This window comes from Hypanus sabinus, chromosome 8, assembly GCF_030144855.1.
Source record: "Hypanus sabinus isolate sHypSab1 chromosome 8, sHypSab1.hap1, whole genome shotgun sequence".
In the NCBI taxonomy this organism is placed as follows: Eukaryota; Metazoa; Chordata; class Chondrichthyes; order Myliobatiformes; family Dasyatidae; genus Hypanus; species Hypanus sabinus.
In genome coordinates, this window is record NC_082713.1 from 91,622,023 (window position 1) to 91,649,801 (window position 27,779).

Sequence of the window (27,779 nt, forward strand, 5' to 3'; positions counted from 1 at the left end):
TTTTTAAACCTTTGGCTCGCTACTGGCTGTTGTCCTGCACCTGCGCAGTCTCACCTCTCTTTAACCCGAGTAGCAAAAAAACTCCCTTCGCTCTGAAAAACCAGGAGTTCACTCGCAGCCTTCTTGCTCTGTATTAAAATTATCATCCAAACCTTTATAAAATGGTAAGATTATTATTTATAACCATATTATTTATAAATGTACTACAATTACTGCAGGTTCCTAGCCTATTACTTGCAGACTATCTTAATCATTAATTATTTGAATCAGCATTTCTCATCAGCACTGAAACCATAGAGCATCTTTTGGATTAAACAATACCTGTTTTCTCTAATAGGGTCAATCGGTTTAATTCATAAATCAAAGTATTGGGCTGCTTAATGTAGGGACCTGTACTTTTGTTAAGCAGATATAAATGAATGATACTCATGTCTAAGCACCAAACAGAAATATTCTACCTGGTGTCGTTTTGGGAGCAGTTGGTGCCTGGGTAAAACATGAAGATGCTGTATGTGACATTCCTTGGAATGTTGAAATTGGCTCTTTGATTGAACAGATTCATTTTCCCTGAAGTAAAAACTTGGTTTGAAAGAGATACAGCTGAAACGAAGAAGTTATTTCAAGGTCACAGAATGTTAAAATTATAACGTAGCTTGTGGAAATCACACTGCGTCCATATACTGCCCCATTCATGGTGTACTGAATTCTGAGCTGCAAGCTTTTATCACAAGGGCAGTGACCTTGTAAGCTACTGTCTCAGTCCAAATGGCATGTCCTGAAATGATTATTCAATTAGCTTTAATGACCTATCAACATAGCTTAGGCACTTGGGTGACACATTATTTACAAAGACTCTTTGGTTAATAAATGATTTCTTGATCGCATGATCATTTCACATTTGGGGAATTATTCCTACATGCACTTTGTGTTGCCAATTACTCTTATGTAACCACAACACTTCAAGTATGAAGTGGTTATTCCCAATGCACTCAGTATTTCTGATCATTGATACACTTCGGTAACTACATTTTCACTGGAAAAGCGTTTGTGATCTTAACCACAATCACCAAAACACAAGTACAAAGGGCTGCAATTTAGATGATCTAACTTAAGTTAATAACATATCTTTCTACATCTGTATTGGTTTAACAGTTTACAGAAAAAAACCCATTCCCTGCTATTATAATCCTGTCTGTGCTTAATCAGTTCTGAGATTATTTCATACCAACTAAGCATTTAAGTTTATAATGTGGCACACATATAGTTTGGTCATCCATTTGCAGCCCAGCTTAAATGTGGGTTACCCAGAAATTAGCGTGTATCCTCAGTCATCAACAGAATCAAATACAGCCTTCCTCTTCCTTCAGCTCTCTGAGACTTAAAAGCCTGGGTGTAGTTCAAAGTCTGATATTTGAATTTGTTTTAAAACTAAACCATACTAGTCTGCATATTGATGTGGAGTAAATAGGGCTGACACACAAGTTGCCGCTGTCTGTGTGCTATGTAGTAATTACTAAAGCTCCGGTCACTGACATAAGGGGCAGGCTGATAGTAGCAAGTGACATTAGCAGCATTCGGTATGATATTCTGTTCACCTAGCACCCTAAGAGCCAAAAGGGTGATCATGTTCAATGTCTGTCTTCTCTCATGTCCCATCAGACAGACAGTGCTTTCATTCACAACTTGGTGCAAAGTCATTAGGTAATCATATTTGTTTTCCTCTTCCCCAATGAAATGGTTCCTTAAGTAGGATTCAATTTTTCTTTGCTGTTCAGATACCTCTGGGAAATCAATGAAAAACCTTGAGCACATGTAACGCTCCAAACTTTTGATCTCTGCATTAGATGCTGGTTTAAATTCTCGAACCAGGAGATCACTGTATTTAAGCAAGCCTCCACCACGAATTTCTTCAGGGTTTCTAGTAGCAATTAGTTTGTACTTCAGATGATCCATTGCTTCCTGGAAATCCCCATACATACTCTCTGCTACAACAGTTGGATAAGACTCCATTGTTATAATGTCTTGTGCACAGTTGATAAGAGATAGCAGTGAATCTAGAATTATTTGGAAAGAGTCTACACTAAATTCAAATTGGCGACGCAAGGAATCAACAAATTTTAGCTCAACATTTTTCCCACTGTTGTTAGACAAGGAGATGAGACTCCACCGATCATGATCATTGGAAACTTTAACCATTTTCTGAACATAGGCCTCTTTCAGAGTAAGTCCTGTGATCTTCTCTTTATTAACACCATGAGGTAGAAAGTCCAGGAGAGAATCTAATACCACTGTCTTTACCATCTGGAACTCTTCCTCCCCAACCAATTCAACTCTGAAGATAACATCAAGATCCTTATAACTTGTTCCATTTTGATTCACAAGGATGTGACTTGCTGTGGAGCCATTGAGTCGAATGTCATGAACCATAATCCCATTCTCTTCGAGCCGATCCTTCACAACATAAATTATGTCTTTTGGCTTTATTTCCAAGGTGGGAAAATTGCCTCTTCCATGAATTGGTATTACTTCTGTTAAGACTTGGTCCAAGCTCTGAACTTGTTGCCAGCTAAGTGTTTTGAATCTACGGTCAAAACTTGCATCCATGATGTGGTTTAATAATTCTTTGTCTACAAGCACAAAGTAAAGACAATAAATATGTGGTGTAAGTGTTTGTTTATTCCAATCCTATTTTGTGATTATTGTTTTTACAAAACCTGGTAAAACTAAAATCACTCAGCCGACCAAGCAGTGACAGGAGCTGAGAATCCTGTCAGTGCCAATGATTAGACACAAGTGATTAAAGCTCATCAGTGTAGAAAGATCTTTCCAAATTTTCCTTGTTTATGTTCAGGACCAGTGTTTGACTTTGTTTTGTGGTAATATCCATGCCTGAGGATTCCTGGGGAGGGAGGTAGCAATAAATATCTCCTGGCAATCTAGAATAAAACATCAATAATCACTAGATGAGATCAACAGCATGTGACAACACACACAAAATGCTGGAGGAATTCAGCAGGCCAGGCAGCATCTATGGAGAAGAGTGTACAGTTGACTGATGCTCAGTTTCTCCAGCATTTTGTGTGTGTTGCTCAGATTCACAGTATCTGCAGATTTTCTTTCATTTGCAACAGCGGGTGGGAGGGAGGTGTTAAGTTTTTGGATTAGCAACCAGAGTTCATTTTTTAATGAAGCATCGCATTTGACAGGAGGGGGAAGAGAAGGGTCACAAGACATGGCAATGCAGAATTTGAGATGTTCCCACTAGTACGTGGATCTCAAACCTGGGGCAGCACAGATGACAGATGTTGGAATTTGGAGCAACAAAAAAACTGCAAGAGGAACTCAATTGGTCAGGCAGCTTCTGTGGATAGATGATCCAAATGAATAGTTTTGAGCTGGAACACTGATTGTCCATTTTGCTCCACCTGCAGAGCACCTCTATCAGTTTGTTTGTCAAATTTGTGGGTCTGAATAGGCAGAAAACAGGTGCAATAAACCCGAAGTACATCAATACCAAATGTGCATTAAACCTGTGGTGCACTTAAATGCACAGATGCTTGTGAATCTCTGGAATTTTCCACCCACAGAGTTGTGGAGGTAGATAATTCTTTAAAGGAGAGTGGTTGCTATCTGGAACTCACTGCCAGAGGTACTGGAATTGGACAGATTCACTACATTTAAAATGCATTTAGACAGACACTTGAAGACAAGGCATAGAAGGATACAGGTCTAACACAGGTCAATGGGATTCATGTAGATCGAGAAAACAGCCAACTTGAACATGATTGGCCTTTTCTGTGCTGGACCCTTTTGGTACTGTAGGGATTGTGACAGACAGCAGGCTGCCTACAAGTGTGAAAGTTGGTCACTGAGAAGCCAGAAAATGAATATTCTACTGCTCATACTCACCATTATTGGGGCCCTACAATGGCAGAGGCTGAACAGGCTGATCTCCAAACTCAAAAGGTGGCCTGAGGCTTCGCAGGCTCTGGGCAGTGAGCAACAGGAGGCTCTGTATCCAGAATGTTCTGACTGTCCTCCTTGGCAACTGACAAAACCAATTTCTTTTCATGGCTTTGAATTGCTGCTTGGATAGCATCCCTCCTTAGCATAAAACTGTTCCATTAACCCCTGCCATGTTCCAATTTTCCAAAAATTAACTTGGTGTTCACTATTTCTACAATTTTGCTGAGGAGCCATAATACCGAAAGATGACAGCAATTGAAAACAGGTGTTTTTATTTTATCTATATTATTTAACTAAAATAATACCAAATTACAACTAATTAAATTAAGTATGGATACAGCATCCCGTGATGTGCTGTAGCTGCATAATGTGGGAGCTGATGGACCCCACTGTGGTTTCTGATGACCACGTCAGTAGCATGTGTTCATTTCTTGAGGAGCTCAGGCTCCAGTTTGATGATCTAGAATCTGAGCTTCAAACACTGCAATGCACCAGAGAGGCAGAGAGTTACCTGCACACTTTCTGGAGGCAGTCTCACCCATTAGATTAACAACTTCAAATTGTCAGGGACAGGAGAGTGTGTTTGTGAGTGAGAAAGATAGGGAGATCCAAGAGATAGTGCTGGAGGGGCCTCAGCTCTTGAACTTTAGCAGCAGGTGAGACATTGTGCTCTTTGTGAGGATGAGTGTGGGGCTGTGTGAAGGACAAGCAACTGAACTATGACGCAAGTTCAGGGAACCATTCTAGCGAGAGAAGTGGAGAGAAATGTAATTGTAAATGGTGATAGTATAGTCAGGGAATAGACACAATTCTCTGTCATAAGGGTTGAGAGTCGTAAAGGCTGTGCAGTCCACCTGGTGCCAGGGTTTGGAACATCTCAATGTCATGTACAGAGGAATTTGAAGTGAGAAGGGAACATTCCAGTTGTTATGGTTATATTGGGGAAAGTTGAGCAGCTGGAACTGAAAAAGAATAATCTCTGGATTGTCATCTGGGATATAGAGACTATAGGACATAGGAACAAAATTAGGCCATTCAGCCCATCGAATCTGCTCCACCATTCCGTCATGGCCGATCCCAATTCCACTCAACCCCACACACCTGCCTTCTCGCCATATCCATTGATGCCCTGACCAATCAGAAAACTGTCAACTTCTGTCTTAAATATACTCAAGGACTTGACCTCCACTGCACTCTTTGGCAGAGCATTCCACAGATTCACTACTCCACCTAAAAAAAGTTCCTCCTTACCTTTGTTCTAAAGGGTCACCATCAGTTTTGAGGCCGTGCCCTCGAGTTCTGGATACAGCCACCAGAGGAAACATCCTCTCCACATCTACCCTATCGAGTCCTTTCAACATATGGTAGGGTTTAATGAGATCCCCACATGTTCTTCTAAATTCCAGTGAGTGCAGTCCCAAAGGTGCTAAACACTCCTCATATGTTAACCCCTTCATTCCCAGAATCAACACATCTTTTCTGAGATATGGGACCCAAAACTGTTGACAGTACTCCAAGTGCGACCTGACTGGTGTCTTACAAAAGCCCAGCATTATCTCCTTGCTTTTATATTCTATTCCCCTAGAAATAAATGCCAACATTGCATTTGCCTTCTTTACCACAAGCTCAACCTGTAAATTAACCTTCTGGGAGTCTTGCATGACAACTCGTAAGTCTCTCTGGACCTCTGATGTTTGAGCCTTCTCCCCATTTAGATAATAGTCTGCACTATTATTCATTTTACCAAAATGTATTATCATACATTCTCAAACACTGTATTCCACCTGCTACATTTTTGCCCATTTTTCCAATTTGCTGCAATCACATTGCCTCCTCAGTGCTACCTACCCCTCCACCTAACTTTGCTTCATCTGCAAACTTTGCCACAAAACCACCAATTCCATTATCCAAATAACTGACAAATAATATGAAAAGTGGTGATCCCAATACTGACCCCTGAGAAACATTACTAGCCACTGGCAACCAACCCCTTTTATAACCCACTCACTGTCTCCTGTCTGTCAGACATTCCTCTATCCATTTCAGTATCTTTCCAGTAACACATAGGATTTTATCTTGTTAAGCAGCCTTGTGTATCAAATGCCTTCTGAAAATCCAAGTAAATGACATCTACTGCCTCTCCTTTGTCCACCCTGCTTGTGACTTCCTCAAAGACCTCTAGCAAATTTGTCAGGCAAGGTTCCCCTTAACAGAAACCATGATGACTTTAACTTACTTTATCATTAGTCTCCAATTACCCCAAACATCATCCATAATAATGAACTCCAACACTTTCCCAACCACTAAGGTTAGGCTAACTAGTCTATAATTGTCTTCCTTTCGCATTCCTCCCTTCTTAAAGAGTGGAGTAATATTTGCAATCTTCTAATCCTCCGGGACCATGCCAGAATCAAGTGATTCTTGAAAGATAATGCATCTATTATCTCTTCAGCAACCCTTCTTGGGACTCTGGGATATAGTCCATCTGGTCCAGGTGACTTATCTATCTTAAGGCCTTTCAGTTTGCCTAGTATAATTTCCTTTGTAATAGCAATGGCACTCACTCCTGCTCCCTGACACTCATGGATCTCCGGCACACTGCTAGTGTCTTCCAAAGTGACGATGCAAATTACCCATTAAATTCATCTGCTATTTCTTTATCCCCCATTACTACCTCACACCATCATTTTCCAGTGGTCCAATATCAACTCTCACCTCCCTTTTACTCTTTATATAACTGAAAAACTTTTGGTATCCTGCTTTATGTTATTGGCTAGTTTGCCCTCATATTTCATCTTTTCCCTTCTTATAGTTTTTTTAGTTGCCTTTTGCTGGATTTTAAAAGCTTCCCAGTCATCCAATTTCCCATTCACTTTTGGTATTTTATATGCCCTTTCCTTGTCTTCTATGCAGTTTGCAAAATTGGCATGGAGTAATAAGATCAGAGAGCTAAATGCAGGGCTCAAAGACTTGTATGGGAGATGAGGGTTTCGATTTGTGGGACATTGGTATCAGTATTGGGGAAGGAAGGAGCTGTTGAAATGGGACAGGCTATATGTGAACCATGATGAACCAGTGTCCTGGAGAATCATTATAACTGTAGCTGTTTGTGGGGGGGGGGGGGGTGGGGAAGGTGTGGATTCAACAGCTTGGCCAAGTGAGGATAAAGTAAATGTGAAGGAGATAGCAGGAAAGGTCACTGACATCTCCAGAATAAGACACAAAGTTTAGAAAGGAATAAGAATTTAACTTCAAGCAACATAGAAACAAATTTGAAAAGGAAGGCGATGAATACAGGATTGAAGGTGTTATATTAGAATGCACACTCTATATGAAATAAGGTAGATGATCTTGTAACATTGTTAGAAATTGGCAGGTATGATGTTGTGGTCATTGCTGAGACATGGCTCAAAGATCACAGCTGGCAGCTGAACGTCCAAGGATAAACATCGTATTTAAAGGACAGGAAGCTGAGCAAAGGGGGTGAGGTGGCTTTGTTGGTAAAGAAGTGACATAGGATCTGAATATGTACAATCCTGTGGGTAGAGTTAAGAAACAGCACAGGTAAAAAGACCCTGATGAAAGTAATATGCAGGTTTCCAAACAGTAGCCAAGATATTGCAACAAATTATAATAGGCAATGTTACAAAGGGCATTGGGAATTTCAATATGTAGGTAGATGGGGAAAATCAGATTGGTGTTGAAACTCAAGAGAAGTAATTTGTAGAACGCCTGCGAGGTGGCTTTTTAGAGCAGCTGGTGGTTGAGCTCACTTGGGGAAAGGCAATTCAGGATTGGGTGTGTGTAATTAACCTATTATTTTTAGAGGCTCAAGAAGCACTGATCAGGAAATGGTAGAATTCACTCTGCAGTTTAAGAGAGAGAACTAAAGTCAGATTTATGAGTTTTGGAGTGGAGCAAGTGTAACTACAGAGGTATGAGAGAGGAGCAGACTAAAGTTGATTGGAAGGGGACACTAGTAGAGCAGCAATGGATAGATATTCTGAGAATAACTCAAAAGATGTAGTTGTGTGGGTTTCCTCCCACATTCCAAAGTCGTACGATTATGGTTAGTGATTTGTGGGAAACGTGGCTGCTCAGCACAATCCTTACTGACTTCAGTTAATGTGAACAATGCATTTTGTCATCTGTTTCAACGTACATGTAACAAAGGATGCTCCTCTTTCCTTGAAATAACAGGCAGGATAGACAAAGGAGAATCAGTACATGTTGTGTACTTGGATTTCCAGAAGGCCTTTGACAAGGTGCTACAAATGAAGTGACTAAACAAGTATTACAGGAAAGGTACCTGCATGGATAGAAGATTGACTGTCTGGTAGGAGACAAAGTGTGGGAATAAAGGGAGCCATTTCTGTTGCCTGCCAGTGATTAGTTGTGTTCTACAGGGTTCAGTGTTGTGTTTACTACTTTCCATATTTTGTGTTAATGATCTGGATGCCAGATATCATGGCTTTGTGGCCAAGTTTGTGGAGCTACAAAGATATGTAGTGGGGAGTCTGCAGAAACATAGAAAACATAACACAATACAGGACCTTCGGCCCACAAAGTTGTGCCAAATATATTCCTACCTTAGAACTACCTAGGCTTTACCCATAGCCGCTGGCAGCCCATTCCATGCAATCACCACTCTCTGCATAAAAAACACTACCCCTGACATCTCCTCTGTACCTACTTCCAAGCACCTTAAAACTATACCCTCTCGTGCTAGCCATTTCAGCCCTGGAAAAAAGCCTCTGACTATCCACACGATCAATGCCTCTCATTATCTTGTACACCTCTATCAGGTCACCTCTCATCATCTGTCGCTACAAGGAGAAAAGGCCGAGTTCACTCAACCTATTCTCATAAGGCATGCTCTCTAATCCAGACAACATCCTTGTAAATCTCCTCTGCACCCTTTCTATGGTTTTCACATCCTTCCTTAGTGAGGCGACCAGAATTGAGCACAGTAGTTCAAGTGGGGTCTGACCAGGATCTAATGTTGTATATAGCTACAACATTACCTCTCGGCTCTTAAACTCAAATATAAACTCCTTACAAGCAGCGCTGGGAATTGAACCCAGGTCACCTGTACTGTAAAGCGTTGCACTAACCACTGCGCTACCATGGAAGGACCATGACAGATAAGACAATGGACAAAGAAATGGCTAACGGAATACAGTGTAGGGAAGTGTACTTTGATAGAAAGAATAAAGGCATAGATTATTTAATAAACAGGAAGTACAGAAATTGGAGTTGCAAGGGGTCTTGGGAGTCCTCATGCACAATTCCCTGAACATTAATTTGCAGTTTGTCAGTAGTAAGGAAGGCAAATGCAGTGTTAGCATTCATTGCAAAAGAACTGGAATATAAAAGGAAGGAAGGAATACTGAAGCTTTATAAGGCATTGTTCAGACTGCATTTGGAGTATTGTGAGCAGTTTTGGGTCCCATATCTAAGAAAAGATGTGCTGGATTTGCAGAATATTCAGAGAAAGTTTACGAGAATGATCCTTGGAATAAAAGGGTTATAGTATGAGCAACATTTGATGGTTCTGGGCTGGTTTTCATTGGTTTAAAAAATATCATTGAACTCTAATGAATATTGAAAGGCCGACATAGAATGGATGTAGCGAGGATGCTTCCAATAATGTGAGAGTCTAGGACTAGAGGGCACAGCCTCAGAATACAAGGACATCACTTTAGAACAGAGATGAGGAGGAATTTCTTTAGCCAAAGGTTGGTGAATCTGTGTAACTCATTGCCGCAGATGACTGTGGAGGCCAAGTTATTGGGAGGTTCGTAAAGACATCAAAGGTTATGTGGAGAAGGTAGGACAATGGGATTGAGAGTGAAATTAAATAATCAAATGGTTGAAAAGTCTCAGAAACTGAATCAGATTCCAGTTTACTATCCCAGCCATATGTCATGAAATTTGTTATTTTGTGACAGCAGTACAGTGCAAATATACGAATAAAAATCTGTACATTAGAACAAGAGATACTGTATATGTAAAACATTAAATTAAATAATAACACAAAAGAGAACAAAAGAAAGAAAAAATTTCTGAGGTGGTGTTCATGGATTCATTGTGAATTCAGAAACCTGATGATGGAGGAGAAGAAGTTGTTCCTGAAACATTAAGTGCATGACTTCAGGCTCTTGTGCCTCCTCCTTAGTGATTACAATGAGTAGTCCTGGGTGATGGGGGTCCTTAATGAACCACCGCCACCTATTTGAGGCATCACCTTTTAAAGGTGTCCTCAGTGCTGGGGAGACTGGTGCCCGTGATGGAGCTGGCTGAGTTTACAATTTTCTGAGGTTTTTTTCTGCTCCTCCATACCAGACAGCGATGCAACCACTTAGAATGCTCTCCTTGGCATGTCTGTAGAAATTTGCGTGAGTCTTCAGTGACTTACAGAATCTCCTCAATCTCCTAATGAAATATAGCTGCTGTAAACACAAAGTAGACTGCAGATACTGGGGTCAGAGCAACACGTCCCTCTTCAGTCCTTACAAAGGGTCTCGGCCCAAAACATTGACTGCTCAGTTCCATGAAATATAGCTGCTGTAAACACAAAGTAGACTGCAGATACTGGGGTCAGAGCAACACGTCCCTCTTCAGTCCTTACAAAGGGTCTCGGCCCGAAACATTGACTGCTCAGTTCCATGAAATATAGCTGCCATATTTGTATCATTATGCCTTTATATTTGTATCAGTATGTTAGGCCCAGGATAGATCCTCAGAGATGCTGACATCTAGGAACATGAAACTGCTCACCCTTTCCCATCCCTCAATAAAGACTGGTGTGTATCCCCTTTCTGAATTTCACAATCATATCCTTGGTCTTACTAACATTGAGTGTAAGGTTGTTGTTGTTGCTACCCCAATCAAAACTAGCTAATGGGACAATCAGCCAGTTTTTAATTTAACAGCTTTCAATTACGTCATGTCCTCTTCTATTTTCCATTTTTAAAAAACTATCTTCTTAAAAAATTCACAAGTTTACAGCTTCACTGCATTTTTCTCAGACCAGTTTAAACTGCAACATTCAGCATTTTCACAGCTTTTCTCTCTGGAAAGAGAAGGATGATAGGTGGCTTAAAAAAGTTATACAAAATTATAGGAAGCATTGATGTAGCATATAGATACAGCCTTTATTCCCAGGGTGGAAATAGCTAATATGGGGGAGTGGGGGAGAGAACTCTAGGGGGGATGTCAGAGTGCAGAGTGCATGGATTGCTCTGCCGTGAGGGGGTGGGGGAGGGTAATGGAGGGCTATGTAAGGGTTAGATTTATCTTTAGGGTTAAAAGGTTAGCACAGCATTATGGGCTGAAGGACCTGTACTATGTTGTAATGTTCTATGTTCTATGTTTAAAATTATGTTCATAGGTAGTCATCACATCACAACACTGCACTATAATAACCAAGTGCTGTGAACTTAGAAATTGTAATTGCTACCAAGATAACATTACTTTGAGCACGGGTTGTCAGTTAGATTCCAGATCAGATGCCAAGTAGAGATTTCTCTCGACTCCCCAACGCTAAACGAAATGGCCTTACTACATGAGTTTCACCAGTTCCAACACAATCATCAATTTTTTTCAATAAGATGACAGCTTATGCTACAGTATTATGTTCAACAGTCAAAGTTATTAGGGCTAACTAACTCATACCATATGGGTAATTTATTGCTGAAGAGGTATTTATTGAAAACTCCCAGAGAGGGAAAGCCATGGTTAACTGTACTGTGGCATAATGGTTAGAAAGCTCTTTGCATACCTATGTAAAATACAAAATACATATAGAGGTCTTTCTTTCATAAATAATATCAAATTCTCTGCACAAAAAGTTTGAAATCATGAATGAGTCTTAAAAACCATTATATAACCATATAACAATTACAACTCAGAAACAGGACATCTCGGCCCTTCTAGTCCGTGCTGAACGCTTACTCTCACCTAGTCCCACCTACCTGCACTCAGCCCATAACTCTCCATTCCTTTCCTGTCCAAATACCTATCCAATTTATTTTTAAATGACAAAATTTAACCTGCCTCTACCACTTCTACTGGAAGCTTGTTCCACACAGTTACCTCTCTCTGAGTAAAGAAGTTCCCCCTTGTGTTACCCCTAAACTTTTGCCCCCTAACTCTCAACTCATGTCCTCTTGTTTGAATCTCCCCTACTCTCAATGGAAAAAGCCTATACATGTCAACTCTATCTATCCCCTTCATAACTTTAAATACCTGTATCAAGTCCCCCATCAACCTTCTATGCTCCAAAGAATAAAGACCTAACTTGTTCAACCTTTCTCTGTAACTTAGGTGCTGAAACCTAGGTAACATTCTAGTAAATCTCCTCTGTACTCTCTCTATTTTGTTGACATCTTTCCTATAATTCGGTGAACAGAACTGTACACAATACTCCAAATTTGGCCTCACCAATGCCTTGTACAATTTTACTATTACATCCCAACTCCTATACACAATGCTCTGATTTACAAAGGCCAGCATAACAAAAGCTTTCTTCACCACCCTATCCATATGAGATTCCACATTCAAGGAACAATGCAGCATTATTCCTAGATCACTCTGCTCTACTGCATTCCTCAATGCCCTACCATTTACCATGTATATCCTATTTTGATTAGTCCTACCAAAATGTAGCACCTCACACTTATCAGCATTAAACTCCATCTGCCACCTTTCAGCCCACTCTTCTAACTGGCCTATATCTCTCTGCAAGCTTTGAAAACCTACTTCATTATCCATAACACCACCTATCTTAGTATCATCTGCATACTTACTAATCCAATTTACCACCCCATCATCCAGATCAGTAATGTAAATGACAAACAACATTGGACCCAGTACAGATTCCTGAGGCACACCACTAGTCACTGGCCTCCAACCTGACAAACAGTTATCCACCACTACTCTCTGGCATCTCCTATCCAGCCACTGTTGAATCCATTTCACTACTTCAATATTAACACCTAACGATTGAACCTTCTTAACTAACCTTCCACGTGGAACCTTGTCAAAGGCCTTACTGAAGTCCAAATAGACAATATCCACTGCTTTACCCTCATCAACTTTCCTCGTAAGCTCTTCAAAAAATTCAGTAAGATTTGTCAAACATGACCTTCCACGCACAAATCCATGTTGACTGTTCCTAATCAGACACTGTCTATCCAGATAATTTTATATACCATCTCTAAGAATACTTTCCATTAATTTACCCACCACTGACGTCAAATTTATAGAGCGATAATTGCTAGGTTTACTCTTAGAACCCTTTTTAAACAATGGAACCACATGAGCAATACGCCAATCCTCCGGCACCATCCCCATCTCTAACAACATTTGAAATATTTCTGTCAGAGACCCTGCTATTTCTACATTAACTTTCCTCAAGGTCCTAGGGAATATCCTGTCAGGACCCAGAGATTTATCCACTTTTATATTCTTTAAAACCATCAATACTTCCTCTTCTTTAATCATCATAGTTTCCATAACTACCCTACTTGTTACCTTGCACAATTCAATATCCTTCTCCTTAGTGAATACCGAAGAAAAGAAATTGTTCAAAATCTCCCTATTTCTTTCGGCTCCGCACATAGCTGTCCACGCTGATTCTCTAAGGGACCAATTTTATCCCTCACTATTCTTTTGCTATTAATATAACTGTAAAAACCCTTTGGATTTATTTTCACCTTACTTGTCAAAGCAACTTCATACCTTCTTTTAGCTTTTCTAATTTCTTTCTTAAGATTCTTTTTACCTTCTTTATATTCCTCGAACACCTCATTTACTCCAGGCTGCCTATATTTATTGTCGATCTCCCTCTTTTTCTGAACCAAGTTTCCAATATCCCTTGAAAACCTGGCTCTCTCAAACATTTAACCTTAACTTATATCTGATATATCTATCATGAAAGGACTGAAACCACTAATTTCCCAGTTACTTGACAATTAATCACTTTGATTTTGATGTATTTTTCAGATTAATAAACTATTTCCTGCTCACACTTTGTACACAATTTTTTGCATTATTATTTAATACCTGAGAAAAACCTGGTTTCAATCCTCAAGAAAGGAGACAAAGAAAAGGTCCTCCCAAACTGCAGCAGCCAAATATGTTCAGTGTAAAGAATAAGGTCATATCCAAAGTATTTGAGGCTGGTGTCCACTATCTAACCACTCTAAGCAATGTATGAACAGAAATATTTCTCACTTCTTTGGTCCAGTGTAAACTATCATGACCTATTGAATCTGATTGGGGGATGAGAACTGGAGTGATAGCAGTGAGGATGGGGTGGTTGGTTTACAAACAGAGGCAGTGTGTAGTGAAACTCCCAGCAAGGAGAGGACAATGATAAGGCAAAATTGCTGTCAACAGGATGAGATGCAATGTAAAGATATTGTATAGGAATGTATAGGAAAGATATCAATAAATTAGAGAGAGTGCAGAGACGATATACTAGGATATTACCTGGGTTTCAGCACTTAAGTTACAGAGAAAGGTTGAACAAGTTAGGTCTCTATTCATTGGAGCATAGAAGGTTGAGGGGGGATTTGATCGAGGTATTTAAAATTTTGAGGGGGATAGATAGAGTTGACGTGAATAGGCTGTTTCCATTGAGAGTAGGGGAGATTCAAACTAGAGGACATGATTTGAGAGTTAGGGGGCAGAAGTTTAAGGGAAACACGAGGGGGTATTTCTTTACTCAGAGAGCGATAGCTGTGTGGAATGAGCTTCCTGTAGAAGTAGTAGAGGCCAGTTCAGTTGTGTCATTTAAGGTAAAATTGGATAGGTATATGGACAGGAAAGGAGTGGAGGGTTATGGGCTGAGTGCGGGTAGGTGGGACTAGGTGAGATTAAGAGTTCGGCACGGACTAGGAGAGCTGAGATGGCCTGTTTCCATGCTGTGATTGTTATATGGTTATATGGTAAAAGGTAGAAAAAATCAAAAAGGGTGAATACAGGACTGAAGGTGTTAAATTTGAATGCTCACAGTATACGGAATAAGGTAGATGAACTTAGCAGGGAGCTTAACGGCCAAGGATACACTTTGGATCTGAAGGACAAGCAGATAGACAAAGGGGTTGGCATGGCTCTGTTGGTCAAAAAAAAATTAAATCAAATCATTAGAAGGAGGATCAGAAGGTGTTGAATTATTGTGGGTGGAGCTGAGGAACTGCAAGGGTAAAAAAAAGGCCCCTGCATCCTCCTTCTTCAGTCCTATCCAGAAAGGACATGGTGGGGGGGGGGGGGGTTGCAGTCGGTGGCTGTGCACCAAGTCAGGAGGGAGACTGGTAAGCAGACAAAGCGAGTGGAATGTTTTCAGTGTGGAGGGATGCATTATGTAAATGATTGCAAATTCAAAGATACTGTCTGCCATGCTTGTAGTAAAAAGGGATATTTAGCTAAAAAGGGTAAGGTTAAGCCTGGGCAGGGGAAAGCTCAACAGGCTCAGGCAGCCACACACCACCTAGGAGAAGCAGACGAGGAGGCAGCGTGTGCCTACAACATGTTTGGGGTGGAAACTGATGAGGAACCACCTGAAACATATTGTGCCACAGGTACTGTCAGGGTTAAGGACATTAAGTTTGAGATTGATTCAGGGGCTACTGTATCGGTCATTAGTGAGGAGACATACAGGAGGGTCCAATCTGCCTCCCATCAGATTGTCTAAGCTCAAACTCAGGACCTATACGGGGCAGTCCATACCTCAGTTAGGGGTGTTATATGTGAATATTTCAGCCGGGGGACAGAAGGTTGAAGCTAGGCTGGTGATAGCTAAGGGCAGTGGGCCCAGTCTTTTGGGCTGCGATTGACTTTGCAAAATCTGGCTCAACTGGCATAAAATTAAGTATGCACACATGAAGGAGAACATTCTGCAGCAGTATAGTGACATTTTCAGGGACGAGCTGGGAACACTGAAGGGCGTGACTGTGAAAATCCATGTTGACCCTGAGGCCACACCACGGTTTTTTAAGCCCAGGTCGGTGCCCTATGCCATGAAAGGCAAAGTCGAGGAGGAGCTGGAATGTTCACAGGGGCTGGGCATCATTGAGCCCGTCCAGTTTTCAAGGTGGGCAGCTCCCATTGTTCCAGTTGTTACGTACTCGTGACACATGACAGTGGTACCCTTGTCACGTGACTGGGGTTGAAGCTTTACTGGACTTGAGGTAATGGTCTTGTGATGGTGGAGTGACATTATTTTCCCGCCAGTAGAGATCATGTGACAGGTTTTTTTTCAGGTTATAAAAGGAAGACCCCACCCTGTGAGGAGGGGCAGTTCGTGGCTGGATTTGCCAAGTTGACTTCATGCCACTGTGTGATTTAAGTGATGACGCAGTTTAGTTGAAAGATGAAGTTTTATCTAATGCCTAAAGTTTAAAAGGTCATTGCCAGCAGGTTCTTTACGATTCTGCTAGTTCGAGAAATCAGTGGAGAGTGAAGATCGAAGTTCGGGAGTTAAAGATCGAGGAGAATCGCTTTCTATGGTGAAACAGGTTTCGACCTTTGTTTGATCCTTATTTGGAAGGATTTTGTTGACTATTCTCACGTTAATCCCTGGGTTTACCAGAAAGGATTGAGGATAGTGAGGAAGGAAATGTCAGTGCCTTTAAGCCGTTACATTTCGTAAATTCTTCGTGGGAAAAGTTCGACACTGGGGTTCGAAGCAAAGCGACGTGAAGGAGAATTTAAATCGTCTTATAAAGTCTCTCCTTTTTAAATGGACTGTGAGCATATCGAACTTTTGGCAATACCACTGTGAAGAACTGTTTTTGCAATATCGCTTTAAGAACTGTTTGAGCTGCCACACAGCAGCTGTTTCCGGTTACGTTAGTGTTTGTTTACTTTGGGGGGGGTTGCTTTCTGTGTTTAATAAACGTGTTGTTTGTTATAAGAAACCCTTGCTAAACTCTTATATTTATTGTTGCATGAATACGTAACATAACTATGGGGGCTGTGTCTGGATTGGATCGTTTGAGTTTATATGCTTGCTAACTTTTGAATCGGTGTTTTGGAATAGGGGAATACTCGATTCTTTTGTTTGATTGGTTTGTGAGTGGTATTCGGCAACAATGAATATTGATGAGTTTCTGGCTTCGCCAGATGCGGAGTTGTTGGCGAAGGCGAAAAAAACTGAGGTGTTTGAGATAGCTAGTAGATTGCAACTTAAAGGTATTTTGACGACTACATCAAAGGCTGTGATACAGAGAAAAATCGCGTCACACTATGTGGTCTCAGGTGTTTTTGATGATTCGGTTTTAGAGTCGTTTCCAATAAGTAATCTGGAGATGCAGTTGCAAATCGAACAAATGAGGTTGGAACAAAGTAAAGCTGATTTGGAGCGGGGTAAATTGGAGGCGGATCAAAAGAAGCGGGCATTTGAATATGCAATGGAGGAATTAAGGTCTGGGAATCAGTCTTCTGGTTCAAGAAAACCGTTTGTTGCTAGTCAAGAAATTAAATTGGTCCCTCCATTTAGTGAAACAGAAGAGGAAAGATATTTTCAACATTTTGAAACTATTGCTCAGATGTCAGAGTGGCCAAAAGATAAATGGTCAGTGTTGTTACAGAGTGTAATTAAAGGTAAAGCACAACAAGTTTACACAGCTTTAACTGCTGCGCAAGCACTTGATTATGATATTGTGAAGATGCATATCTTAAACGCATACGAATTAGTCCCAGAAGCTTATAGGGAAAGATTCAGAAGTTTGAAAAAGTCTGTGGAAAAAACTTATGTGGAATTTGCCTATGATAAAGCTATGTGTTTTGAGAGATGGGTTTCTTCTAAAAATGTAAATGGGGACGATGATACATTGAGAGAGCTGATTTTAATGGAGGAATTTAAAAGAAGCCTTCCTGTTGAAGTAAGGACCTACTTAATTGAGAGGGATACTGATAAATTGCAGGACTGTGCTAGATTAGCTGATGAGTATGTTTTAATCCATAAGAATAAATTTCCTCAGGGCAGAAATTTTAAGAGGAAAAATAACATGGAGACTCAAGGTAAATCAGAAATTAAATCAGAGGTTAATGAGAAAGGTAAGGAGGAAGGAAAGCCTGTGAAGGAAAGACAGTTTGGTCTTATTTGTAACTATTGTAAGAAGCCTGGCCATGTAATAGCTAACTGTTTCAGATTGAAAAAGAAAGAGAAGGAAGCAGTTCCAGATGCTTGTGTGCAACATACTGAAGCACCTGTAAAGTTACAGGGTTTGATAAACACAAATGAGGCTTTGTTAGAGTCTGACCACATTAAAAAGGGATATGATCATTTTATAACTGAAGGGTTTATATCCTTGAAAGAAGTATCTACTCTGGTGCCAATAAGAATCCTTAGGGATACTGGAGCTTCTCAATCACTGATGTTAGACAGTGTGTTGAAGTTTAATGAAGAGTCTGATACTGGTGAGGTAAATTACATAAGAGGTGTTGGGAGTGATTTTATGCCTGTACATTTACATAAAGTAAATTTAAAGTCAGGGTTAGTTACAGGATTTGTTAAAGTAGGATTACAGCATAGCCTACCTGTGAAGGGTATTTCTTTATTGTTAGGTAATGACTTGGCAGGTGGACAAGTTTTTCCTGAAGTGCATTTGACAATGGATTCAGAGGAACCAGAGTTGAATTCTAACACAGATTCTTCCTGTGTTGTGACTAGAGCTATGGTTAAAAAGATTGATGTGCAGAATGAGGTTGTTACTCAGGACTGTTCAACTCAGGATTCGAGTTTTGAGGATGTGTCAGAGACTTTCTTATCTTCGTTGTTTGAACAAGATTCTTGGAGTAAGTCTGACTATAAAGATTTATCTCTGTCTCGGAAGGAGATGATAGCAGAGCAGAATAGAGATTCTGAGATTATAAAATTAAGAGAGCAGGCTTTAATAGATAGTGAAATTGCGAAGGTGCCAGTAGGATATTACTTGGAAAAAGGAGTGTTGATGAGGAAGTGGAGATCGCCTACAATTCCTGCAAGTGAGGATTGGAATGTTGTTTACCAGGTAGTTGTCCCGAAAGTTTATCGAAATGAGATTTTGACTTTAGCTCATAGTGTGCCTTTGGGTGGACATCAAGGGGTAAGGAAAACTGTGGACAAGATTTTAAAACATTTTTACTGGCCTGGTCTAAGAAAAGATGTGGCGATGTTTTGTAAAACGTGCCATACTTGTCAAATTGTGGGTAAACCAGATCAGGTTACACCAGTAGCTCCATTACAACCTATCCCAGCATTTGGTGAACCATTTTCTAAAGTTATTGTAGATTGTGTTGGTCCATTACCAAAGACAAAAACTGGTTATCAGTATTTGTTGACTGTCATGTGTACTTCGTCTAGGTTTCCAGAGGCAGTACCACTTAGGAATATAAAAGCTAAAACTGTGACAAAGGCCCTTATAAATTTTTTTACTTATTTTGGATTACCTAAGGAGATACAAACTGAGCAAGACAGTAATTTTATGTCTGGATTGTTTCAACAGATAGTTTATAAATTGGGAGCTAAGCAAATCACTTCGTCTGCATACCATCCAGAATCGCAAGGTGCCTTGGAGAGGTTTCATTCTACCCTCAAGAATATGATTAGGACATTTTGTGTGGAAAATGAAAGTGACTGGGATGAGGGTATAAACTTACTTTTATTTGCAGTAAGGGAATCGGTACAGGAATCTTTAGGGTTTGAACTTGTGTTTGGACATAGAGTTAGAGGACCTTTAGCTTTATTGAAAGAACTGTGGATTAGTAAGGAAGTACACACTAATTTGTTGGACTATGTTTTGAAATTTAAGGACAGGTTACATAAAGCTTGTAGCTTAGCTAAGGAAAATTTAAAGTTGGCTCAGGAGAAAATGAAGACTTGATATGATAAAGAAGCTAGGATGAGGATGTTTAAGCCTGGAGATAAGGTGTTGGTTCTTTTCCCAGTGCAGACAAATCCTTTACAAGCTAGATTTCATGGTCCTTATGAAATTGTGTCTAAATTCAATTATGTGGATTACGTGATAAAAATTCCAGATCATAGAAGGTCAACACAACTTTGCCATATAAATATGATAAAACCATATTTTAAGAAACAATCTGATACTGTGACTGTTGTGGTTAGTGAGAATGAGTTTGATTTAACTAGGAACATGATAGATGATTCATCTGACTTTCATTCTAAATCCAACATTCTTTCTGTTAGGTTACCAAATTCAACCATTCTGGAAAATATTGATGAGAAATTAGCACATTTACAGCTAGAGCAGAAACAACAGATGAAAGAGTTAATTTTTAAATATAGGGAGTTGTTTCCAGATGTTCCGAGAAGGACTACTGTAGCTTCACATGATGTAGATGTTGGAGATGCCAAACCTATTAAATAACATCCATATAGGATGAACACAGAAAAATGTGAACTTGCTGAGAAAGAAATTGAATATATGTTAGAGAATAATATCATTAGACATTCTAACTTGAATTGGAGTTCGCCATGTGTTATGGTGCCAAAACCAGATGGTAGTATTAGGTTTTGTATGGATTATAGGAAGGTGAATGCTGTAACAAAAACAGATGCATATCCAATTCCTAGAGTAGATGATTGTGTAGATAAAGTTGGAAAAGCAAAGTTCCTTACAAAGATTGACTTATTGAAAGAGTATTGGTGTGTTCCATTAACGGACAGAGGTAGAGAGATTTCTGCATTTGTAACTCCGTCTGGGTTATATGAGTATAATGTTCTTCCATTTGGGATGAAGAATGCCCCAGGTACTTTCCAGAGGATGATTAACTCTGTGATTCAGGGATTGAACGATACTGATGCTTATATTGATGATTTAGTGACAGGAAATGATACTTGGGAAGCACGCATTATTGCAATGGAGAAATTGTTTGAAAGGCTTTCAAAAGCGAACTTAACTATTAATTTAGCTAAGAGTGAATTTGGACATGCCACTGTGACTTACCTTGGTTATGTTGTGGGTCAAGGTAAGGTAGCTCCTGTTCAGGCAAAAGTTCAGGCAATTTTAGAGATTCCTACTCCAATGGGGAAAAAAAACTCTCAGAAGATTTTTGGGAATGGTAGGATATTATCACAAATTTTGTAAGAATTTTGCTAATGTTGCCCTTCCATTAACTAACCTTCTACAGAAGAATGAGAAGTTTGTGTGGACAGTGCCTTGTCAAGAAGCATTTGAAAAATTGAAAACAATGATATGTCAACATGTGCTTAAGGCACCTGACTTTGAAAAACCTTTTTCATTGGCTGTGGATGCTAGTGATGAGGCTGCAGGAGCAGTATTAATGCAAAGGAATGAGGGTGATGAGGTTGATCATCCAGAAGCTTACTTTTCTAAGAAATTTAATAAGCATCAAAGAAACTATTTGACAATAGAGAAAGAATTGTTATCTCTTGTTTTAGCTTTGGAATATTTTGAGATATATGTTGGTACAACTCAAAAACCACTTATTGTTTACACTGATCATAATCCGTTAGTTTTTCTGAGTAAGATGAAAAACAAAAACAGAAGATTATTAAATTGGAGTTTGATGCTACAAGAGTACAATATTGTGATAACTCATATTAAAGGTAAAGATAATGTGGTTGCTGATTGTCTATCTCGATTTTGAATGTACAATGCAATTTTTTTTATGGTGTGGATTTTTTTTTCTATTGTAACACTCCTACTATATTGTGAGTTATAAGCTGTTATATGATGGTATTGTATATTGTGTATGTTATAAAATTTATACCTTTGTTTTTCTTGTAAGCAATTGTTAAAAATTTTTGTTCTTGTCAGACCAAAAATGTTTTTTTTTGGAGGGAGGTGTTACGTACTTGTGACACATGACAGTGGTACCCTTGTCACGTGACTGGGGTTGAAGCTTTACTGGACTTGAGGTAATGGTCTTGTGATGGTGGAGTGACATTATTTTCCCGCCAGTAGAGATCATGTGACAGGTTTTTTTTCAGGTTATAAAAGGAAGACCCCACCCTGTGAGGAGGGGCAGTTCGTGGCTGGATTTGCCAAGTTGACTTCATGCCACTGTGTGATTTAAGTGATGACGCAGTTTAGTTGAAAGATGAAGTTTTATCTAATGCCTAAAGTTTAAAAGGTCATTGCCAGCAGGTTCTTTACAATTCTGCTAGTTCGAGAAATCAGTGGAGAGTGAAGATCGAAGTTCGGGAGTTAAAGATCGAGGAGAATCGCTTTCTACGGTGAAACGGGTTTCGACCTTTGTTTGATCCTTATTTGGAAGGATTTTGTTGACTATTCTCGCGTTAATCTCTGGGTTTACCAGAAAGGATTGAGGATAGTGAGGAAGGAAATGTCAGTGCCTTTAAGCCGTTTCGTTTCGTAAATTCATCGTGGGAAAAGTTTGACGCCGGGGATCGAAGCAAAGCGACGTGAAGGAGAATTTAAATCATCTTATAAAGTCTCTCCTTTTTAAATGGACTGTGAGCATATCGAACTTTTGGCAATACCACTGTGAAGAACTGTTTTTGCAATATCACTTTAAGAACTGTTTGAGCTGCCGCACAGCAGCTGTTTCCGGTTACGTTAGTGTTTGTTTACTTTTGGGGGGGGGTTTGTTTTCTGTGTTTAATAAACGTGTTGTTTGTTATAAGAAACCCTTGCCGAACTCATATATTTATTGTTGCCTGAATACATAACACAGTTTTGAAGGCAGATAAAACGATGAGGATATGTAGGGACTACAAGCTTACAGTGAATCGGGTCTCTAAGCTGGAGGAGTACCCATTGCCACGGGTGGATGATCTGTTTGCGACCCTGTCAGTGGGTAAGCTGTTCACAAAGCTGGACATGAGCCACGCCTACCAACAGCTACTGCTCGACAAGGATTCAAAGGAGTACGTCACCATCAATACGCACAAGGGATTATTCAAATACAGTCACCTGGTGTTTGGAGTGGCGTCTAGCCCCACCATTTTCCAAAGGACTCTTTGCTGAAGGGGATTCCGCACATAGCAGTGTATCTTGATGATATTTTGATCACAGGAGCCACGAAAAGGGAGCATCTGGCTAACTTAGAACAGGTGCTGAAGAGGTTCTCAGATGCAGGGCTGTGATTGAAACGCAGAAAATGTGTGTTCCTGACTCTGAGTGTGACCTACCTGGGACACAAGATTACAGCTGAGGGGCTTTACCCAGTGGAGGACAAAGTAAGGGCTATCAAGGAGGCCCAAAGCCCCAAGAGTGTCACTGAAATCAGATCATTTTTGGGCATGGTGAATTATTACGGTAAGTTTCTTCCGGACCGCTCAAAGGTTTTGGCCCCACTGTATAAGCTGCTTCACAATGACACTAAGTGGCAGTGGGGTGAAGAGCAGGAGGAAGCTTTCAAGGAAGTGAAAGAACTCCTCCACTCAGTGAAGCTGCTCGTTCACCCAGACCAAGAGATCACCCTTTCATGCGACGCTTCGCCCTATGGAGTCAGGGCAGATCTCTCACACAAAATGGAGGACTGTTCTGAAAAGCCTATTGGTTTTGCTTCACATACCCTGTCGGCTGCTGAGAAGGGATATTCACAGCTAGACAAAGAAGATCTGGCCATTGTTTTTGTGGTCAAACACTTTTATCAGTACATCTATGGACATGCATTCACAATTTATATGGACCATAAACCACTGATGAGCCTTTTTAGGGAGACCAGATACATCCCTCCGCTAGCCTCAGCCAGGATACATGTTGGGATCTCACATTGTCAGCCTACCAGTATACTATCGTGTACAGAGCGGGTGGGGATGATGCAAACGCTGATGCACTGAATCGACTACCTTTACCTGAGATGCCTGTTACTATGTATGTGCCTTCAGAGACTGTGTTTTCATTGGAGAGGCTGTCAGAGATACCTGTAAAGGAAATTCAGATCAAGCAATGGACAGAGAGGGACCCAGTCCTGTCTCAAGTCAAGACTTTCCTTTTACAAGGTTGGCCCAGAGTTGTGGAAGGAGAGGAACTGAGGCCTTATGCAAAACGCAAGGTGAAACTGAGTCTGTAGGATGGTTGCATTTTCTGGGTGGCGAGGGTCATCGTGCCTCCCCCCGGCTGTTCACAGATTGTGAAGGAAATTCATGAGAATCATCCGGGGTGTCACAAATGAAAAGCCTTGCAACATCCTATGTCTGGTGGCCAAGAATGGATCAGGATGCACGCAATGTCCGACCAATCAGAACATGCCACCACCAGCTCCTTTGCACCCATGGGAGTGGCCAGTCTATCCCTGGTCTAGGCTACATTTGGACTTTGCTGGCCCCTTTATGGGGCAGATGTTTCTTGTAATGGTAGAAGCGTACTTCAAATGGATCGAAGCTCACATCATGAGCCACATCACAGCCCCCTCAACCACAGACAAACTCAGGCAAGAGTTTGCAGTCCACAGGTAGTCTGACACTCTGGTCACTGATAATGGCCTGACGTTCACCAGTGAGCTGTTCGGTGAGTTCATGCCGCAGAATTTGACCCGGAACAGCCTCAAAGTACAAAAATTTGTAGCACCTGTACAAAAGTATAAAATTTTAAAATATTTTCATTTTTGAGCATTTTGGGTCACTTTAGGAAAAGTCATCAAATTTCAGCTAAAAACTGGCATTTTGGGTGTTTTTACTGCTGTCAAATGTCAAAACAGGTCAAATTTGACCCGAACAGTATGTAAGGGTTAAGAAACTTTTACATAGGTACATGGAGCTTAGTAAAAGAGAGGGCTATAGGTAAGCCTAGCATTTTCTAATGTAGGGACATGTTCGGCACAACTTTGTGGGCCAAAGGTCCTGTATTGTGCTGTAGGTTTTCTATGTTTCTATGATCTGCTAAACCTGAGATCATTCTCAGATGAATTGTTTGTTGTGTACAACGGCAGCTGTGCAGAGGTAATCTTGTTATCTCGGCCCAATGTCTAGAGGATCCGGTTTGACTAGTTTGAACCAGAATTGAATAGAACTAAAGAAGTCACATAAGGCACAAAGTTGTGCAGTCCTTGGCAACATCCAATGTTCTGGGATGTCTCTGACTGGGTGCACAGCATCCTGGTATGAGAGGGAAAGCAACAAGAAGTTGTGATACATGTTGGGACCAACGACATAAGCAAGAAGAAGGATGAGGTCCTGAAGTGTGAGTTTCGGGAACTAGGCAGAAGGCTGAAGAACAGGGTGACGTTCTCAGGATTGCTGCCAGTGCTACGTGATAGTGATGGTAAGAATTGGGTGGCAGTTGAATGCAGGGCTGAGGAGTTGGTGCAGGGGGCAGGGTTTTAGATTTTTGGATCATTGGGATCTCTTCTGGGGAAGGTGGGACCAGTACAGATTGGATGGGTTGCATCTGAACTCGAGGGGGAGCAATATCCTTGCAGGTAGGTTTGCTAGCATGGTTCAGGAGGGTTTAAACTAATTTGCAAGGGGGTTGGGACCCAGAGCGATGGAGCAGTGGAAGAAGTGCATGGAGTAAAGCCAGATCTAACATTAAGCTTTGAGGAAACAGAAGCAGAATAAAGGGTGTAAAGGTAGTAAGGTAGAAGGGCTAAAGTGCATGTACTTCAATGCAAGAAGCATCAGGAACAAAGGTGATGAACTGAGAGCTTGGATACATACATGGAATTATGATGCAGTGGCCATTACAAAGACTTGGCCGGCAATAGGGCAGGAATGGATTTGCAATATTACTGGATTTCAGTGCTTTAAAAGGGATAGAGAAGGGTGAAAAGGGGGAGGAAGGGTGTCAATACAGGTCAGGGATACTACTACAGCTACAGAAAGGGTGGGTAATGTAGCAGGATCCTCTTTTGAGTCAGTATGGGTGGAAGTCAGGAACAGGAAGGGAGCAGTTACTCTACTGGGAGTACTTTATAGGCCCCTAGTAGCAGCAGAGATATCGAGAAGCAGATTGGGAGGCAGATTTTGAAAGGCTGCAAAAATAACAGGGTTGTTATCATGGGTGACTTTAAATTCCCTAATATTGATTGGCATCTGATTAGTTCCAATGGTTTAGAGGGGCAGAGTTTGTTAAGTGTGTCCAGGACGGATTCCTGTCACAGTATGTTGACAGGCCGACTAGGGGGAATGCCATACTAGATCTAGTATTAGGTAACAAACCGGGTCAGGTCACATATCTGTCAGTGGGTGAGCATCTGGGGGACAGTGACCACCGCTCCCTGACCTTTAACATTATCATGGAAAAGGACAGAATCAGAGAGGACAGGAAAATTTTTAATTGGGGAAGGGCAAATTATGAGGCTATAAGGCTAGAACTTGCGTGTGTGAATTAGGATGATGTTCTTGCAGGGAAATGTACTGTGGACATGTGGTCGATGTTTAGGGATGTTAGGGATAAATTTGTCCCGGTGAGGAAGATAAATAGTGGTAGGCTGAAGGAACCATGGGAAGAAAGGTGAGGTGGAAAATCTAGTCAGGTGGATGAAGGCAGCATACATGAGGTTTAGGAAGCAAGGATCAGATGGGTCTATTGAGGAATATAGGGTAGCAAGAAAGGAGCTTAAGAAGAGGCTGAGGAGGGCAAGAAGGGGGCATGAGAAGGCCTTGGTGAGTAGGGTAAAGGAAAACCCCAAGGCATTCTTCAATTATGTGAAGAACAAAAGGATGACAGGAGTGAAGGTAGGACCGATTAGAGATAAAGGTGGGAAGATGTGCCTGGAGGCTGTGGAAGTGAGCGAGGTCCTCAATGAATACTTCTCTTCGGTATTCACCAATGAGAGGGAACTTGATGATGGTGAGGATGATATGAGTGAAGTTGATGTTCTGGAGCATGTTGATATTTAGAGAAAGGAGGTGTTGGAGTTGTTAAAATACATTAGGACAGATGTCCCTGGGGCCTGACGGAATATTCCCCAGGTTGCTCCACGAGGCAAGGGAAGAGATTGCTGAAACTCTGGCTAGGATCTTTATGTCCTCGTTGTCCACAGGAATGGTACCGGAGGATTGGAGGGAGGCGAATGTTGTCCCCTTGTTCAAAAAAAGGGAGTAGGGATAGTCTGGGTAATTATAGACCAGTGTACCTTACATCTGTGGTGGGAAAGCTGTTGGAAAAGTTTCTTAGAGATAGGATCTATGGGCATTTAGAGAATCATGGCCTGATCAGGGACAGTCACCAAGACTTTGTGGAGGGCAGATCGTATCTAACAAGCCTGATAGAGTTCTTTGAGGAGGTCACCAGGCATATAGACAGTGTGGCAAATAGACAGAGTGGACAGCCAGCGCCTCTTCCCCTGGGCACGACTGCTCAGTACAAGAGGACATGGCTTTAAGGTAAGGGGAGGGAAGTTCAAGGGGGATATTAGAGGAAGGTTTTTCACTCAGAGAGTGGTTGGTGCGTGAAATGCACTGCCTAAGTTAGTGGTGGAGGCAGATACACTAGTGAAATTTAAGAGACTACTAGACTGGTATATGGAGGAATTTAAGGTGGGGGGTTATATGGGAGACAGGTTTTGAGGGTCGGCACAACATTGTGGGCCGAAGGGCCTGTAATGTGCTGTACTATTCTATGTTCTATGAAATCTGACACAAGTCAGTCAGGTGACCTTGAGCCGATGAGATTGAATTGCAACATATGAACTGATAAGGAAAGATGGTTCTTTTGAGTGAAAGAGTGAAAGAGTGAAAGGATTCAAATGAAAAGTGGTGAGAAGTCCAGACACTATTGCAAAGAAGTACCCCATATCAGGGACTGGGAGAAAGTGGATTTATCGTTTGGCCAATTGGAGAAATGGCCTGAATGAGTATTGGTACAGAGGGAACAGTGGAATTCATATTTTATGTTGTTGGCCTACGGTTACATTGATGATTGTGC

General features: G+C 41.0%; 1 protein-coding gene across 1 annotated transcript in view; it reads right to left on the bottom strand.

Moving 5' to 3' along the window:
• Nucleotides 1–663: 663 nt before the first annotated feature.
• The window catches only part of LOC132397781 (terminal nucleotidyltransferase 5C-like), a 62,092-nt gene continuing 34,976 nt past the window's right edge, over nt 664–27,779 (bottom strand). The window contains exon 4 of the mRNA XM_059976541.1: nt 664–2,627. Within this exon, the coding sequence (XP_059832524.1) occupies nt 1,429–2,627 (1,199 nt within the window). The 3' untranslated portion in view covers nt 664–1,428. The remainder of the gene's footprint in view (nt 2,628–27,779) is intronic.